The following is a 17,556-nucleotide window of genomic DNA, read 5'->3' on the forward strand; positions in this document are numbered from 1 at the left end:
TCTTATCTTGTTAATAGCTCATCAGATTAGGATTAGCTTAGCTTATCTTATCTTGTTAGTAGCTTATCAGATTAGGATTAGCTTATCTTATCCTTAGCAAGATAAAACTGGAAGTCTCCCTATTCAGCAAGGAGACTCCCTTTGATTAGGACTCTTGTAATCTCCTATTTAAGGAGACCCCATTATTGAATGAGATATCAAATTATTCAGTCAAGAGTGAGTCAGGAGAGTTGGTGATCTCTTGGACAAATCACCGAAGGTGCCAAGATAGGTTCATCACGAGCAGGAAGGAACAAGGGAAAACAGGAGGTTTTCCCCGTGGGCCGACTCGTGACGAGATCCTATTCCCGGGCCCTCAACAACATGCTACTAAATGCATTTTCCTTGGATACTCCAGGATTCAAAAAGGCTATAAGCGCTATAACCCTAACTCTCATAAGTCATTTGTGTGTTTGGATGCCACTTTCTTTGAATCAGTCCCATTTTTCTCAAGTACTGAGGTCCCTTCTCCTTCCCCCGTGGTTCCCTGTTCCTTCTCCTTCCTCTCCCGTGTAGGTTACTATTGAGAGGCCATCAATCCGACAAGTGTATGTATACTCACAGAAGAGCACCGGTCCCTCCTCCAATTCAGTCCTCGTTGACAGATCCTATGGTTGCACCTCCTCCTTCGGACCTTGATCTTTCTATTGCATTGTGGAAAGGTAAACGTAGTTGTACATCTCATCCTATTTCTCATTATTTTCAGTTGCTCACCTTTATGCTTTCCATCGCTATTTTATATCCTTGCTATCCTCTGTCTGCACTCCGAAAACTGTCTAGGAAGCTTTTACCTCTCCAGGGTGACGACAAGCAATGGAAGAGGAATTGTCTGCTTTACAACACAATCACACGTGGGAACTTACTACTCTCCCTCCTGGTAAGCATGTTATTGGATGTAAGTGGGTTTACACAATGAAGTATCTTCCAGATGGTAGTGTGGAACGATTAAAGGCCAGGTTAGTGGCCAAGGGCTATTCTCAGTTGTATGGTGTGGACTATATGGAGGCATTTTCTCCTATGGCTAAAATTGGCTCAGTTCGGGTATTGATTTCATTAGTAGCAATGTATGATTGGCCTCTCTTGCAACTTGACATCAAGGATGCATTCCTGCACGGCGATCTAATTGAGGAGGTATATATGGAGCAACCACTAGGGTTTGTCGCTCAGGGGGAGGATGGTAAGGTTTGTAGACTTAAAAAGGCAATTTATGGGCTAAAACAATCTCCATGTGCATGGTTTGGTAGATTTAGTGAAGTAATGAAGAACTTTGGGATGAAACAGTGTTGGGTAGATCATTCCGTGTTCAACCATGACTCAAAAGATGGGAAAATCTTGCTAGTGGTGTATGTGGACAATATTGTTATAACTAGGAGTGACAGTAATGGGATTGACAGGTTGAAGAACTTCCTTCAAGATCACTTCAACACAAAAGGTCTGGGTAAGTTGAAGTACTTGTCAGGAATAGAAGTTGTAAGGTCAAGGCATGGAATTAATTTATGTCAAAGGAAATATGTCCTTGACCTACTTGAAGAATAGGGTTGTCAGGTGCTAAACTAGCCAAGACACCTATGGAACCAAATGCTAAGCTGAGTGTTGATGCATGTGAAGAATTTGATGATCCTAGAAGGTACAGGAGGTTGGTGGGAAAACTAAACTATTTGACTATCACACGACCAGATATATCATTTGTTATAAGTATGGTGAGTCAGTTTATGGAACATCCTCGAATTCCTCATTGGGAAGCAGTTCTAAGAATTGTTAGGTATCTGAAGGGTGCTCCAGGTCATCGTTTACTATACAAAAGTGGAGGAACTCTTGAGATAGAAGGGTCTGCAAATGTTGATTGGGCTGGTTCTGTATCAGACAGGAGATCAACTACAGGATACTGTACCTTCCTTGGTGGCAATTTGGTAACTTGGAAGAGCAAGAAACAAACAGTGGTGGCAAGGAGCAGTGTAGAAACTGAGTACAGGGCTATGGCTCATATTACATGTGAACTAGTATGGTTGAACAATTTGCTACAAGAAATGGGATTCTCAGTTGACAAACCCATGAGATTATATTGTGATAATCAAGTTGCTGTACTCATTTCTTCCAATCTAGTCTTCCATGAGAGAACAAAGCATATTGAAGTCGATTGCCACTTTGTAAGAGAAAAAGTGATTAGTGGAGTGATAACTACATCTCATGTGAGCTCAGGAAACCAGTGGGCAGATCTCTTTACAAAGGGGCTGTTTTGTGGCAGAGTAGATTACATATGTGATAAGCTGGGGCTATATGACATATACTCTCCAGCTTGAGGGGGAGTGTTAGAGTCGATAGTACAGGGGTATTTTGGTTTTTTAGTTTGTCTAGTTAGAAGTGAAAGGTTTGTTTTATTCAAGTTTAAGTTAGTGTCCCATCTCTCGTAAAGGACAATACTGTCTTTTTGTAACTCAACTTATTCATTATAAATACAAAGTGGGTCAGCTAGACGGTAGGACTTTTCCTCTATTGCCGAACCCTTCTTCTCCTCTTTCTCTTCTCTTCTTCTTCTTCTCATACTTCAAACCTAACTGGATAGGATTATTTACAATATCTAATGACTTTCCAAACCGACTCCTCAGTCATCCTTTTTGAGTTTTGTATTGAACCCTTCTCCTTCCAAACCTTGGGAAATTAACCTTGAATCTCTTTCCTTTGAAAATCCTCAACTTGTTCCATTGAACACCTCTATTTTTAAACCAAACCTTTAACTTTAAGAGGTGGACCCCACTTCCAAGACCATCATCATTAAAGCCCTGAACGACTCTTCAACAACCTCCTCTGGCCTTCCCACCTCGATATCCCTTGAATTCATTTCTTTCTCTCCAGCCTCCATGTGTCCCACTGAAGAACATTCCTCCCCTCCTGAAATTACTTCCCTACCCTTTTGTCTTCCTTCCCCATCGTCTTTATCCTCCAACTGATCTTTTGCCCTCCCCTGCACCTCAAGCCTCTGTTACTGAAACTCTAGCCCCCTCACACCTTTCTCTTCTTCATCCTAGCCTTCTCTCCAATCTCAACGTTTTCCAGCCCTAAAAAAAGCATGCTCCTCTCCTTCAACGAAAACCCTCAGCTCATAATCTTCACTTGTGAAGCATAGCACCGTCAAACTTGGGAGAGCAGAAATATTTTCTATCTCCACCAGTATCTGCCATGACTATCTTTTCCCACCTCCTATTTCTATCATCAAAACTCAAGAACTTACCACAATTCCCCAATTACTTTAAAAGTAAAGGTACACCATGCATGGAGTGGGATTCCCAAGACCCCAATCCACATTGCTTTCCTTCTTCTGCCTTTCTGAATCATTGCTGCCGCCGGAAACCACTAGCTTAATCTTAAATTGCAATCCCTGTTCTTTCTCTCTTCCTACTCTAGAGCCCACTCTGCGTCTTTTCTGCTATGGAACATAAACAGAAGCAAGCCTCCATTCAGCTTTTGAACACCCATAACTCTTTCCTTCCCCCATTTGAATCCCGTCCAATCTTCTACTTCTCTTCTTCCAAATCTAGACCAACAAACCTTCCAATCAGACTTGCTTAAGGATCTTCAATCTTTCAACAATCATCTCCATTTGTCTCGCCTCAACCTCCACCACTCCACTTTGTTCCTCCACTTTCTTATGCATGGGAATCTGGGTTTGGAATGGCGAGGATCCTTGATTACTTGTCAGATTTATTCCCTTACAGATTTACCCTCTCTGATATCACTTTACTTCTTGAACTGGCTCCTTTCCATTGAACCGTCTTCAAGTATTTAGAATTGATCATCCTCAAAATCTTGTCTCAAAATGTACCTACCTATCTCTCTATCTTAATAAGCAAACTGTCACTCTGAATCTCCACTTTCAACCCTGGCTTTGATGCTTTCAACTCTGCCTTTTCATCATCTTCCTCAAGCTGCTTGAAGAACTCCTCCACTTGGCCGTCCCTACCTGTAGTAAAAGTTCTGTTTTCTCATTTGATTTGATAAGCTCTTGTACTGATGTGTAATTAACAAAGGGGTCATGCTAAATAACTCCATGTCCAAGTTCAATGACTCCTTAGAGAAGAAATAACATGAGGTGCTGCCTTCAGAATCCCCACATCTCCCCATGTCAGCTACATTGTCCATGGGCTATGGTTCCATCTGCTATTTTCTGGAGCATTTGAAAGGGAGGAACCATCAAGTTTTTGAATGGAGAAATCTTTCCCTGATCTGTGTACTGATTGCTAGTTACTTCATTATAAACTGGTCATTAGCTCTAAAAGATTTTGCTGCTCTTTGTAGAAGAGATTTTGTATTTAATTGGAATGCTGATCTGGATGTAGAAGGCGGTATAATGTAAAGCAATGATTGGGAGTGGATAGAGATGGAGGGGATCCTGTAGGAAGGGTAGGGCTGGTGGACTCGGTGAGAGAAGACATGATAGCAGAATTTGTAGGGAAGCTAGGTTGCAGATTGAAAGATCTGAATGTGCTGAAAGAAAACTTACAGAAGAGGAAGGAGAAGATCAGAATAAAGAAGAGGAGATTGAGTGAAGTAGAGAGATTGAAGAGAGATGTAGAAGGTGATAAGAGGCTCGGGGTAAAGGGAGACGGGAGGAAAGGGGAAAGGGGAAAGTAGTGGTAAGTGGCAAGGGGTTCACCAAGAAGCGGAATGCAAATTCTTAGTTGGAATGTGAGGGGAATTGGGAGTGCAAGGAAGAAGGCGATAATAAAAGAGGTAATCAAACGGTGTGACCCAGACCTTGTGCTGCTACAAGAGTCTAAGAGAATACAGTTTAATGGTAAATGGGCAAGGAGTGTATGGAAAGCCAGGGGAATTAGCTGGGTGGCTGCTCCCTCGTGGGGTGCTTCCGGGGGGATTGTAACAAATGTGGAAGAAGGATGTGGTGGAAGGTCTGGAGGAGTTGATTGGAAAGTACTCGGTGTCTCTGAAGTTTAAGCAGCAAGAGGATGACTATACATGGGTGCTCACAAATGTTTACGGACTGAATGACTATAGAGAGAGAGAGGAGTTGTGGGAGGAACTGGCGGATGTTAGAGGGTTGTGGGATGGGCCATGGTGCATGGGTGGGGATTTCAGTGTGATTAGATTCTCAAAGGAGTCCAATAAGGTTAACCAGAGGGTGACAAAAAGCAAGAGGAAGTTTAATAGTTTTGTGGATGCCTTTGAGCTTAAAGAGATTCCCTTAGCCCATAAGACGTTTACATGGTCAAACCTCCAATCTAGACTCATTTGCTCTAAACTGGATAGATCCCTGTTCTCTTTGGATTGGGAAGAACATTGGGGAACCTTGGCTTCTAGAGCTCTCCCAAGGGTGACCTCAGATCACTGGCCCATAGTATTATGTAAGGAGGAAAGAAGGTGCGGAGGTCCTACCCCCTTTAGATTTGAAAATATGTGGTTACGTCATCCAGGGTTTAGTAACAAAGTGAGGGAATGGTGGCATGACTGTAACCCACTGGTGGATTGGGAGGGGATGAGATTTCATAAGAAACTACAATTCTTGAAAGCAAGAATCAAGGAGTGGAACTTGATGAAGTTTGGGAAGATAGAAGAAAGAAAGGGAGATTTGATGGATAAGATTGAATGCCTTGACTCTAAAGAAGAAAGGGGAGAATTTGGAGAGGAAGACAATGATCTCAGGAGAGATTTGAGAAGACAGCTAGAGGATTGTCTGCAAATGGAGGAAATTAGTTGGAGGCAAAAATCTCGATGTAAGTGGTTGCAAGAGGGAGATAGAAACACTAGGTATTTCCATTCTCTAGCAGATGGTAGGAGAAGGAAGAACGTTATCTCCAAATTGGTAGTAGATGGAGTCGAGTTAGTACAACAAGAGGAGATTGCCAGGGCCTGTGTGGAGCACTTCAAATCTATTCAAGGAGGCTGTGTTTTCTATGGATAGAACAAAAGCTCCAGGGCTGGATGGGTTCACAATGGCTTTTTATCAGGATTGTTGGGATATCGTGAAAGATGATCCCTTGCGGGTGTTTGAGGGGTTTTTTAGGAGAGGAATTGTCAATCCGGGTGTGAACTCTACATTTATAGCTTCAATTCCAAAAAAGAAAGATGCATCCCACCCGAAGGATTTTAGGCCAATTAGCCTAGTTAATAGCTTGTATAAGATTATTGCAAAAGTGTTGTCTATGAGGTTGAAGAAGGTATTGCCCGATATCATTGCACACTATCAAGGAGCCTTTGTGAGTGGGAGACAAATTACTGATCAGATTTTAATTGCTAATGAGAGTGTGGAGAACTTTAAGAGGGATAAGAAGAAGGGAGTGGTTTGTGAGTTGGACTTGGAAAAGGCTTATGACTTGATGGACCGGGATTTCTTGAGGAGAGTTTTGACTAAATTTGGGTTTGGGGCTAGATGGTGCAAGTGGATCATGGGTTGTGTCAGGAGTTGTCATTATTCAGTACTAGTGAATGGGATAGTGGTAGATTTCTTTCCAGCCAGTAGGGGTATAAGACAAGGAGACCCCCTGTCTCCTTTCTTGTTCTTTCTAATTGCGGAGGTTCTGGGGAAACTGATCCACAGAGCAGATGATAGGCGGTTCATTAGAGGCTGGAGAGTTGGGAGGGTGGAAACCCCCCTCACTCACCTACAGTTTGCTGATGACACGGTTCTATTTTGTGAAGGTGGTAATGTGAGCTTGATCAGGAACTTGAAGTTGGTGATACAACTGTTTGAGCAAATGTCTAACTTGAAGGTTAACCTTGGGAAAAGTTGTATAGTGGGGGTGAACCTGGAGGAGGGAGAGCTCAGGGAGGGTGCTGAACTGTTGGGGTGTGAAGTCTCGAGGTGGCCGTTGAACTACTTAGGGTTGCCATTAGGTGATAATCCCATGCGAGAGAGCTTTTGGAACCCGGTGGTGGAAAGGTTTGAAAAAAGACTGGTATCCTGTAAAAAGAATTACCTCTCTCTCGGTGGAAGAATTACACTAATTAAGGCCACGCTTGCTAACTTACCCATCTTTTTCCTATCGGCGTTTAAAATCCCAGTGAAGGTCACTAATAGATTAGAGAAATTTATGAGAGATTTCCCGTGGGAGCCAGGAGAGGAGAAGAGGGATCACAGAGTTAGCTGGGAGATAGTGTGTAGGAATAAGTCTTGTGGTGGTGTGGGGTTTGGGAGTATCAGGAGAAGGAATATGACTCTGTTGGGGAAGTGGTTGTGGAGGTTCCCTATGGAGAAGGAGAAGCTATGGGCTAAAATAGTGGCAAGTATACATGGGCTGGAGGACAATGGATGGGACGTTGGAATCAAAGCTAAGACCACAAGCAACTCTCCTTGGAAAGCCACTTCATGACCTGCTATCAGTTTTCTCCCCTAATATCAGGTATGACTTGAATTCCGGTAATTCCATAAAATTTTGGGAACAAACCTGGGTGGGGAGCGCCCCTTTAAAGGATCAATTTCCTTCTTTGTATGCTCTATTTGATTTGAAAAATGAGCCGATCTTGTCTTTCGTCACCCCGTCCTCTTCCACTTCTAGGATTGGGTGGAACTTGGGTTTAAGAAGGGATTTGAGGGACTCAGACCTTGACAGTATTTCGAGCATTATTGCACTTCTTGATAATGTTGTCTTAGACCCCACTAGGGAGGACTCTAGAATTTGGACACCTACCCCCAATGGTATCTTCTCTTGTGCCTCGCTCTTCAAAGTCTTAAGTCAGTCCACCAGTCCTACCTTCCCCCCTTTCCCTGTTGGTGAGGTTTGGTGCAGAGCAATACCTCCTAGGGTTGGTAGTTTTTGTTGGGAAACCTATCTGGAAAGAATTAACACTGGTGATCTACTCCAAAAGAAGAGACCCAATATTTGTTTGTCACCTCAGTGGTGTGTTCTATGTAAAGCGGATGGGGAGATTGGTTTTCACCTACTGGTGTTTTGCCACTTTGCGAGGTCAATTTGGGATTGAGCTTCCTCCTTATTTGGACGCAGTTGGAATCTCCCATCAGACTTGCCGGGCCTTTTCTCCCCCACCTTTTTCCGGTGGCGGATAAAAAGGGGAAGGATAATGTGGAGAGGGCTAAGGGCTGCAGTATGTTGGACATTGTGGGAGGAAAGAAACTCCAGGATATTCTCAGAAACCCAAAGAGGAGCAGCAGATCTGAAGGCTATCATACATATTAGGGCGGTATAGTGGCTGAAATATTTGAAACTATTCACAGATTACACTGTGGATGACATGTTGAGGAAGTGGGGTGAAATTGCAAATTGCACACAGACCAAGTCAGTAATGAAAGTGGTTTGGACTCCCCACCTAGAGGATTCTTGAAATTAAACTTTGATGGATGCAGTAGGGGAAATCCGGGGCAATCGGGGATTGGAGGTGTTTTTAGGGACGAAAAGGGGGTCATCTCTACCATGTTCTCGGGCCCAATTGGAGTGGGTGACTCCCTTAGAGCTGAGATCCTTGCAGTTATGGAAGGGGCCCGGAAAGCTAAGGAGTTGAACATCAAGAAACTCATAATTGAAGGGGATTCAAAGGTGGTGATAGGATGGCTGACTAAAGATCAAAATGGTTTATGGAAGTATAACAATGAGAGGAGGAAATTCATGTGGCTGGTGCGGGAGATGGAAGTTAAGACACGTTGGTTTAAAAGATCGGCTAATTCCCTAGCTGACGGTTTAGCTAAACAAGGGGCAGAAAGGGATTCACTGTTTTGGGCTAAGCTGTAACTTGAGTGTATTCTTTTCTCTTTTTCTTCTTTTTTCTTTCTTTTTTGAGGCTCTTAGTGACTCTTGGGAGATAAGTGTGTTTGTCTTCCTCCTGTAAATTTTCTACTGATGATTAATGAAAGTGTTATTGATAAAAAAAAAAAATGATTGCTTCTGTTATTTTTATACATCCTTGGAAAAAATTTTGATTAGTCAATGAAGGGGGAAATAACATGTGCCAAACACATCAGTTGACTGATGAGTCCCAGAACACTGTTTCTCCTTTATTTAGTTGTGAATAATATTCATGGTTGATGTGACAGCCCTTCTCAGAGGCTTATGTATTGAAAGCTGAAAAGGTTTCTTTGTGACAAGCATGAGCCCTGATGGTGGTATCGCTCTTAAGCTTAACCTAGCTGCCTGAAGGGGATTTGACCTTGGGATAACTTATTGACAATTAAAGCTGTTTCTTCTATTAGATTCTGTCTTTTACATCTTGTTTGATTATCCTTTTCCATCTAACAATTAACTTGTATTTGATACTTCTGGTTTCAGGTTCCCAGTGTTGAAGTTAATGCCCTTATGACGACTTTCAAAATGAAGCCTCTTTTGTTCCCGGTATTTATATTATATTATTATTTTTTGTGCATTTTATTCTTAATTTCTAATTAAACTTAGTTTCATTATGCTTTACTATGTTGCAGAAGAAACACGTCTATGCTTCTTATGCTAGATACACACTTTTGCCTTTACACTTAACAAATTTACAGACCATTGTCCTTAAGATGGGCCTTTTATTTTTATATTTTATGGGAATCCAATTGTTAGAGATTTCTAGATTCTACATTGGACCCCAAATGAAGGCCTTCTGCCCCGTTTTGCAGTTTTGTTTTTCATTCAAGCTTGGCTGTTGAACTTCTTGTCCTTTTTTTTTTAATTTCTTTTATTTTCACCTGTTGGGCCTTTTAATACTAACAATTATGTTGTTTTCTTCTTTTTTTCAGCTATAGTTTTTTTAATATTTTACTTCAATGTTCTTTTTGTTTGGCTGCAGTTAGCTGGGTCTATAACAGCTGTCTTCAACTGTCAAGGCCCACTGGATGCTCCTATATTTGTGGGGAGTGGAATGGTTTCAAGAAAAACAACTCACTCACTTTCCGAGTTACCTGCTTCCTTTGCCTCTGAAGCATTGATTAAGAATAGAGAAGCTGGGGCAGTGGCAGCTTTTGATCGTATTCCATTTTCCTATGTATCAGCCAATTTCACTTTCAACACCGATAACTGCGTAAGTTCATTTAAGTCACCAATCATGCATATTAAAATGGTGAACAGTCATTTGTTCTCATCACAAGTGATAAAAATCGCAAACTTTTTGTTTTTGTATTTTGGGTTTCAGGTTGCTGACTTATATGGAATTAGAGCAAGCCTATTGGATGGTGGTGAAATTCGTGGTGCCGGAAACGCATGGGTCTGTCCAGAGGTACTACTGCTAGCTAGATAATCTGTCTTGCAGGCACGTGAAAGTGGTAACTAAGATGTGGTTTTATGCTGTAGAAGCATATTATTGGTCCTTAGTTTTGCTATGTTTTCATAAGAAATTAATACTTCTATTTTTTTTTTTCCTTTTTAACCTTTTTTTTTCTCTCAGTCTGGAAATCAATATTGCATTGGTACATCAGATAGGTCCCAACTGTTTTGGTATCCTGAGGTATTAGGCACTTAACCACTAGAAATCAGGATACAGGGACACAACTATAGATGAATATTTTCAATTAGATAAATGATCTTAGAAGTAAGAAATAAGAGACTAAGAAAAAAAACTAAAAATCAAATCTCGGCATCTGATTGGATGTTTTCTTTCTTATAGCATATTATCCATTAACATTTTTTTTTGATAAATGAAGAAAAATTTTGTTAGAAAGTCTATAGAACAGGTACAAGTGTCCCGTGGAGAGGCACAAGCTGTGACCTCTCCAAGACATAAAAAACAAGAGCTTACTGCAGAAATGCCCAATACAATTGTTCCCTGTTTTCCCCGTGCTTGGCTAATCTATCAGCCATAGCATTTGCTGATCATCTTATCCATTAACATTATATGCCAGCATTTTTTCTACTTCAGTTTGGAAAATGGGAGTCTGTTATAAGCAACATTGTACTGAGTGTAGGTTTAGTGTCCAAGTGATGATATGGCTAGATAGTTTGGAAGTGTTGTGGTAAGTCAGCAATAAACAGTTATTTTATGTTGCTTTCCTCTATTTTCTTCTCTCCTTCCCTCTATATACATCAGATCATGAGTAAGCAATAAAGTTCCTCTAAAATTGTATCAGGTACCATTCTCTTAGTATTTTTGCATCCTGTATCTATACTTCGTGATCTTGTATTATATTTTTTTTGAGATTTTTTGGCTTTATATACTTGAAGTCTTTCAATACTAGAGTTCAATTCATGAGGTATGTCTTGACATATCCATCTCAAAGTTCCTCTGGAGTTTCTTCTGTTTTTGTTCTACCCGCGTCCACGAAAATAATGTTGTCAGACTCGGGACTGTTCACCAACCCAGAAGGGCTACGGGTCATTGGTCAAATGGTCTTATCACTTGTTCAGTCCAATGACCTGTGACATGTGTAACTTGCACATAAACAAATCAAAAAAACATGTGTAACTTGTGGTTTGAGTGCTATTTTCTTGGTTTTCATATAAGTGACCGAGGTTTCTTTTGTCAAAAGTAATATACATATTAAGTCAATATAGAAATTAAAGAAAAGACAATGAACATAAGTGGTGTAATGGCCATAGTTCAATGGTAGCATGCTATTCTTTGTAAATGTGAGGTTATATTTTTGAATCTCACCACTGCCAAAGGTTAGGATCATATCCAGTTCACCCCTCTGAAGACCCCAGATAGCTAGGACCAACATTGGATAATGGCCTAAATCAATGACTTGGGCAGGTTGTTAATAACTGGTTAGGTTGCTGAAACCCTGGTAGTTTTCAATGGTTCACAGAAGTTGATAGGTGAGCTGGTTTTCCAAAAACTTGAAAACTTGGCAAATCTAAAACCAGAAAAAAAGGTCATTGGTTCTTGGTTCTAACAGACCAGCTGTCCACTTAAGGTTCAATTATCTACACGATACACCTCATATCAGGCATATCATATTGTATCAGCAGGTGGCCGATACAGCTTTTTTAAGGTATATTAAGGAAACACTAATTTTAATAGTTAAATAACATTAAAATAACCCCCTTAAATTTTGGGAAAAAAACTAAAAAAGAATAATGCGTTAGGTACAGAGTACCACTGCACCCCTTTCGCCATATCAGGGTGTATCAATACTTTGAACCATTGTCTTATCTGGTCTGAGTCTGGCAACATTAAACCAAAATATTGCATGTAAAGTGAGCTTCCATACAATTTGCACTTTATCTTCAAAATGTCTTGATAGTCACTCTTGATTTCTAGAAATGGCATAACTGGTAGCCTCTAATCCCCCTTGAAGATAAAGAATCTCCACATATCCTTAGCACTTGACAATCTAAGGATATCCCTCTTCTTTCTTCGCCTACATGTCTCGCTAATAGCAACATTTTGAAGTTGATGCAAAGTTAACATCTATCCCCTATCCTGTCTTCTTTGGATGAGTAGTGGTAAAACTTCTATTGAAAGGGAAACATGCAAAAATATACAAAGGAAGCTAAGGTACATTTCAATCACTCTGAAGATTGGTCTGGGCAGTTCCAAAGCTCCTATTGGAACTCAATCCCAGTCCATGAGAAGCCAGTAATCGTTCAAATGGGTCCTAGGAGATAGTGTAAAAATGGTGCTGTAAACAGAATGGAATGGTGAAACAGGACCCATGTAGCTGACCCCACATAGTTGGGATAAGGCTATAATGACGAGCTATAATGACGATAATGTCCTTCTTTCCCCTTTCTTTCCAAATACCACCTACATTGCTATATGTGAACTTTATGCAAAATGCATCCAAATGACCTAACATTAACAGCAGCAGATTCCCTTTACATTTCCATTCCACCCTGAATAAGCAGAGCTGCAAACCACAAAGAACTCTTTGTAACATAGGAAATTAAGAAAAAGATGATCAGTATTTTCTTCATTCTCATTACACATAACAAAGTATTTAGGTGGCCAAGGCAAACAAGGTCTCCACCCTATGGGAAACTGGATTTCCTAAAAAGTTATCCACTGAAGATGATGCAAAAACTGATCTTTCCCTAATCAATTTGACATAGAAGGATCTAATTGAAAATAAGTCATTAGTATCCTCCTTCCTGGCTCTCCTATCTCTTTCCTTTTTTCCATTGCACATTTTTCCATCAAACTTCCTTTGTAGCAGTTAATGAGAAAAGGATTCTATATCATTATCCTATCTTTAATCTTTAGGCATTCACCTATGCTAAACCCCTTTGACATACTCGACCTGTGTGGTCTTTTTATACCCCACAGTTCATTCTTGATCCTCCCACATTTAAAACCAAAATTCATAACAAAATCCTAAGTCGGGAACAGGAGGAAGTATTTAATTACACTTTTTTTTTTCTTACCAGTCAATATAATTTCAAGTTGCTATAAAAAACTAAATAAATAAAAACAGGAGGAACTATTTAATGTAGAGATTCTTTAGGCTGATCCCTAATTTTCTTACTTTTCCTTGTATTATGGGGATTTGGGAGCACAGTTGTGTGGTGTATCATATGTAAGATTCTACTCATTGGTCATTACAACCCCTACTAGAATAAAAAGTTATTTCATTATTTGCTAGACTTGAGAAAGATATAGTTAGTTTCCCATGAATTTTGTTGACACCCGTTATGTTTGATCTATAGTGGTTGGGCATTGCCCAGGCAACTGCACAAACCTATTACAGTTGACAGGGTTCCTGGCTTGTCAAGGAGTTTACCTGGGCAGTGCTTTTATTGGACTACCTGTAGATTTACCATGATAACACAAGTCTAATTCTCTTGATTATACATATATTGTAAGCACAATTTGTTTATTTGGTTTTGCAATATTTTTTTGTTTGCATAAATATTTGCCATAAGACCTTGGTTTCTATACAATTTTTCTGAATGTTCTTCTATGCCACATTGAATGATATGTTCCTTCTCCCACTTTTATTCTATTCCTGATTTGGATTTTTCTTATATTTACAACTTTTATTTGATTTACGGTCTCATAAGCATCTGTTTACCCCTGATCTTTTATTTGTCAGGCTATATAACAGTTTCATTTCCTTAACTCTTATGTTTTTGATAGGGTGAGGTGGATGACACAGCGATGGATGTGAACTTTTCGGGAAATTTGTCCTTTGACAAAGTTATGTATCGGTATCTACCAGGTCAATTTCAACTGATGCCACTCAAAATAGGGGAACTGAATGGAGAAACTAAGCTTTCAGGATCCCTTTTAAAACCGTAAGATACTGACATCTGATGTTCTTATTTTATTAAGAAGTTGATGTATTTGTTTAATCTTAAATGTTCTTTTAATTTCAATGAGATGTATTTGTCATTGGGTTATAGGAGATTTGACATCAAATGGGCTGCACCAAAAGCTGAAGGGTCATTCAGTGATGCACGTGGTGATATTATTATTTCACATGATTATATTACAGTCAATTCTTCATCAGTTGCTTTTGATTTGTATATGAATGTTCAAACATCATATCCTGATGATTACTCATTAAACAGAAGAGATTATAGTGTTAAGAGTATTGTGCCTGTAGTCATTGAGGAAGTTGAAATGGACTTCCGCATGCGTGGTTTTGAGTTCTTCAGCTTGATCTCTTCTTATCCTTTTGATTCTCCAAGACCCATGCATCTGAAAGCAACTGGAAGGATCAAGTTTCAAGGAAATATTGTAAAGCCTGCCAGTATACTGGCTGAGGAAGTAGTTGATTGCATGAATAATGTGTTGGATGTGCAGATGACTGGTAAAGAAAAGCCAACTAGTCTTGTTGGGGAGGTTTCAATTTCGGGCATCAAGTTAAATCAGCTGATGCTGGCACCTCAGTTGGTTGGATCGTTGACAATTTCTCGTGAGAATATAAAGGTATAAATTAAATCCTGCATTTTTTTATGATTTCTTTCTTGATCTTGTAGTTTAGCACTTTTCCTGTTTAATCATACAATGTGGAGAGTAACTCTATAGACACAGGAGAGTGATCCATGTTAGGGAGCTTGTGGTCTGAGAGAGAAGCACCTAAAACATGAGCTAGAAAATTGTCCACAAGTGGAAGTGATATTTAGTTAATTGGATTACCAGTACAATAAACACGAGTTCCAGATTATAAATGATCTACAAAAGACTAACATTTATTTTTGGTTGTGCTTTTTTATTATATTGTTGTTGCTGTTATTATTGTTGCTTCTGCTGTTGCATTCTTCTTCTGTTGCTGTTCTTTTTGCTGTTACTATTGTTGATGTCTCAAATCATGTTTGAGCAAATACTCTATTTGGTATTACTTGTTGCCTGATATTCTTGGTTGAATAGTACCTCCTTTTATTCCTCCTTTTTGTCATTTATAAAAAAAAAAAAATCCTTCTTTTTGCAATGCAGTTGGATGCCATGGGTAGGCCAGATGAAAGTTTGGCAGTTGAGGTTGTTGGTCCATTACAACCTCTGACAGAAGAAAACTTGCAAAATGGAATGTTGTTGTTTTCCCTTCAGAAGGGGCAACTTAGAGCTAATGTTTGTTACCAGCCACAATATTCATCTAGTTTGGAGGTACTTATTCTCATCTATAAATTACCCTTTATTGTAAATAAAATGTACATTGACTTTTATATCAATTAAATCTTCTAAATGTGGACTTGTTATGTTTGCTTGGAATTACTGTTGATCTCAACTCTTAACCTTTCTATGTTATGTGGGTAGGTGCGGAATTTACCACTTGATGAATTGGAGCTGGCTTCACTTCGAGGAACAATACAGAGGGTGTGTTTTCATCATGCACAACTTTTCTATGACGCTATATTTTTTTTCTTGAATTGCTTTTTATTTCCTACTTTCATCATCTGATCTTGGTGGATTCGTGTAGCCGGTCCCATATAGTTTGGATAAGGCTTAGCCGATCATCATCATCTGATCTTGATGTGCATGGGAAGAGAAGAGCAAGGAATGACAACAGGTCAAAACTAGGGAGTGAGCTCCGCAGGAATCAACTCAGCTCAAATCAACTAAGCCTTGTCCCAATTATATGGGGCCAGGTACATGAATCCAGTTCCCACATTTCACTTTGTTCAGTGTCTTATCCATTGTTAAATTATGGGCCCTTAAGTTCTTGTAGACCCTTAAAGTTGTAACAGGTAACATTTTTTTTCTTAAACTTTTGCCATAGATGTCCTTGTCTACAAGTAAACAAACCACCTTAGTCTACTTTCCTACATTTTATCACTTATTGGAGGTTCTCCTAGGTTCCTTCAAACAAATCCATTTCTGATCCTATCCTTTATATTTTTCCCACACATCCATTTCCTTATTCACATTTCTGCTACACTAATTTTTGGATATATTGTTTTTTGACTGCCCAACACTCTGTTCAATCTAGAAGTGCTGGGCTTGTAACTGTTTTATGAAAATTTCCTTTTACCCTAATTGAGCTTCAACAGAATGGAAAAAAAAAAAAAAAGCTTAATGTAACATGTAAACTAGTAATGATAATCTTAAACCTGGTAATGAAAACCTGCACTATGATATTGATAAATGAGCCTTGCATAGGGGTGCAACTTAGGTTCAGTAGGGTTGAGAATTTGTTAAATTTTGAATGGGCCCAGACTCTAACCCAAGCATGGTGTAATTGAATTTCTTTAAATTGGGTAACCGGACTTGCAGCCCTAGCCTTGCATTTCACAGGAATGTCTGCAAAAACGTATGTCAGCCTTGGGACACATAAAAACAAGTTCAGTTGGCAATCCAAGGCATGGGCCTACTGTAACAAATTCACCAATCCCCATGGAGTTGCCCTTGGAAGGTGTTACCTGTATCTCCATGCATTACCAACCTGTCATGCCCAAGAGCTTGGATGAACCTATGACCCTGCAAAATGGCCACGGCTCCACTATTCATTAGTTGTTATCACTAAACATACCAGGGAATACATCATGCATGAAAACAATTAACTCTGCCCTCTAAAATACACCTCCGCCACCCATGGAACCAGGATTATCCCCTCAATAGCCATTAAAATTCAGCTTGTTCACACTATTTGGTTGGAGAAAAAGTATTTCTTATTTGCAATGGCAAGAGATCAAACCTAACTGGTATCTTCTTAATTGGTTTTTAAGTTCATTATGTGAAAAGGTGACTAGAAACTTGCAAGTTGCAACTCTACATTCTGGGCTTCTGGCTGCAAATTTCACTTCATTGACACTGTAGTTCTTTTGTTCTCAATTATTTTAGGCTATGGTTGATTCTTTAAACTAATAACTGTCTTTTGAACAACATTTTTTGTAATATAAAATTTTGAGGATGATTTTCTATTTAATGCTATTTTATTGGTTGTTGGTGGCAAGTCCAAATTGTTTGTCAGACATTAATTAACTACTTGCTTATTTCCAGGCAGAACTCCAGCTTAATTTTCAGAAAAGAAGGGGACATGGAATTTTATCCGTACTTAATCCAAAATTTAGTGGTGTCCTGGGTGAGGCCCTTGATGTGGCTGCTCGGTGGAGTGGAGATGTTGTGAGTTCCCATTGAACAAGTACACTAGTTATTATATTGGTTTCTTTTCTAGTCAAGGATCCTTTTAGATAAGCTTATAAATTTATCTATTCTGTAAGAGTTTTTGCTCTTTGATTATGATTTCAACCAACCAGACAATTG

The 17,556-nt window shown here is 39.5% G+C and overlaps 1 protein-coding gene across 3 annotated transcripts in view; it reads left to right on the forward strand.

The window, feature by feature from the left end:
• The window catches only part of EMB2410 (embryo defective 2410), an 87,637-nt gene that overhangs the window by 43,754 nt on the left and 26,327 nt on the right, over positions 1 to 17,556 (forward strand). For all 3 annotated transcript variants that reach the window (XM_088974098.1, XM_088974099.1, XM_088974100.1), the window contains 8 exons: positions 9,270 to 9,332; positions 9,769 to 9,999; positions 10,111 to 10,194; positions 13,990 to 14,147; positions 14,256 to 14,784; positions 15,292 to 15,459; positions 15,610 to 15,669; positions 17,293 to 17,415. In XM_088974098.1, the coding sequence (XP_088830224.1) occupies positions 9,270 to 9,332; positions 9,769 to 9,999; positions 10,111 to 10,194; positions 13,990 to 14,147; positions 14,256 to 14,784; positions 15,292 to 15,459; positions 15,610 to 15,669; positions 17,293 to 17,415 (1,416 nt within the window). The remainder of the gene's footprint in view (positions 1 to 9,269; positions 9,333 to 9,768; positions 10,000 to 10,110; positions 10,195 to 13,989; positions 14,148 to 14,255; positions 14,785 to 15,291; positions 15,460 to 15,609; positions 15,670 to 17,292; positions 17,416 to 17,556) is intronic.

The sequence above is a fragment of the Nelumbo lutea genome, chromosome 2 (genome assembly GCF_056320005.1).
Source record: "Nelumbo lutea isolate HS-2025 chromosome 2, American lotus-T2T, whole genome shotgun sequence".
NCBI classification, from domain to species: domain Eukaryota; kingdom Viridiplantae; phylum Streptophyta; class Magnoliopsida; order Proteales; family Nelumbonaceae; genus Nelumbo; species Nelumbo lutea.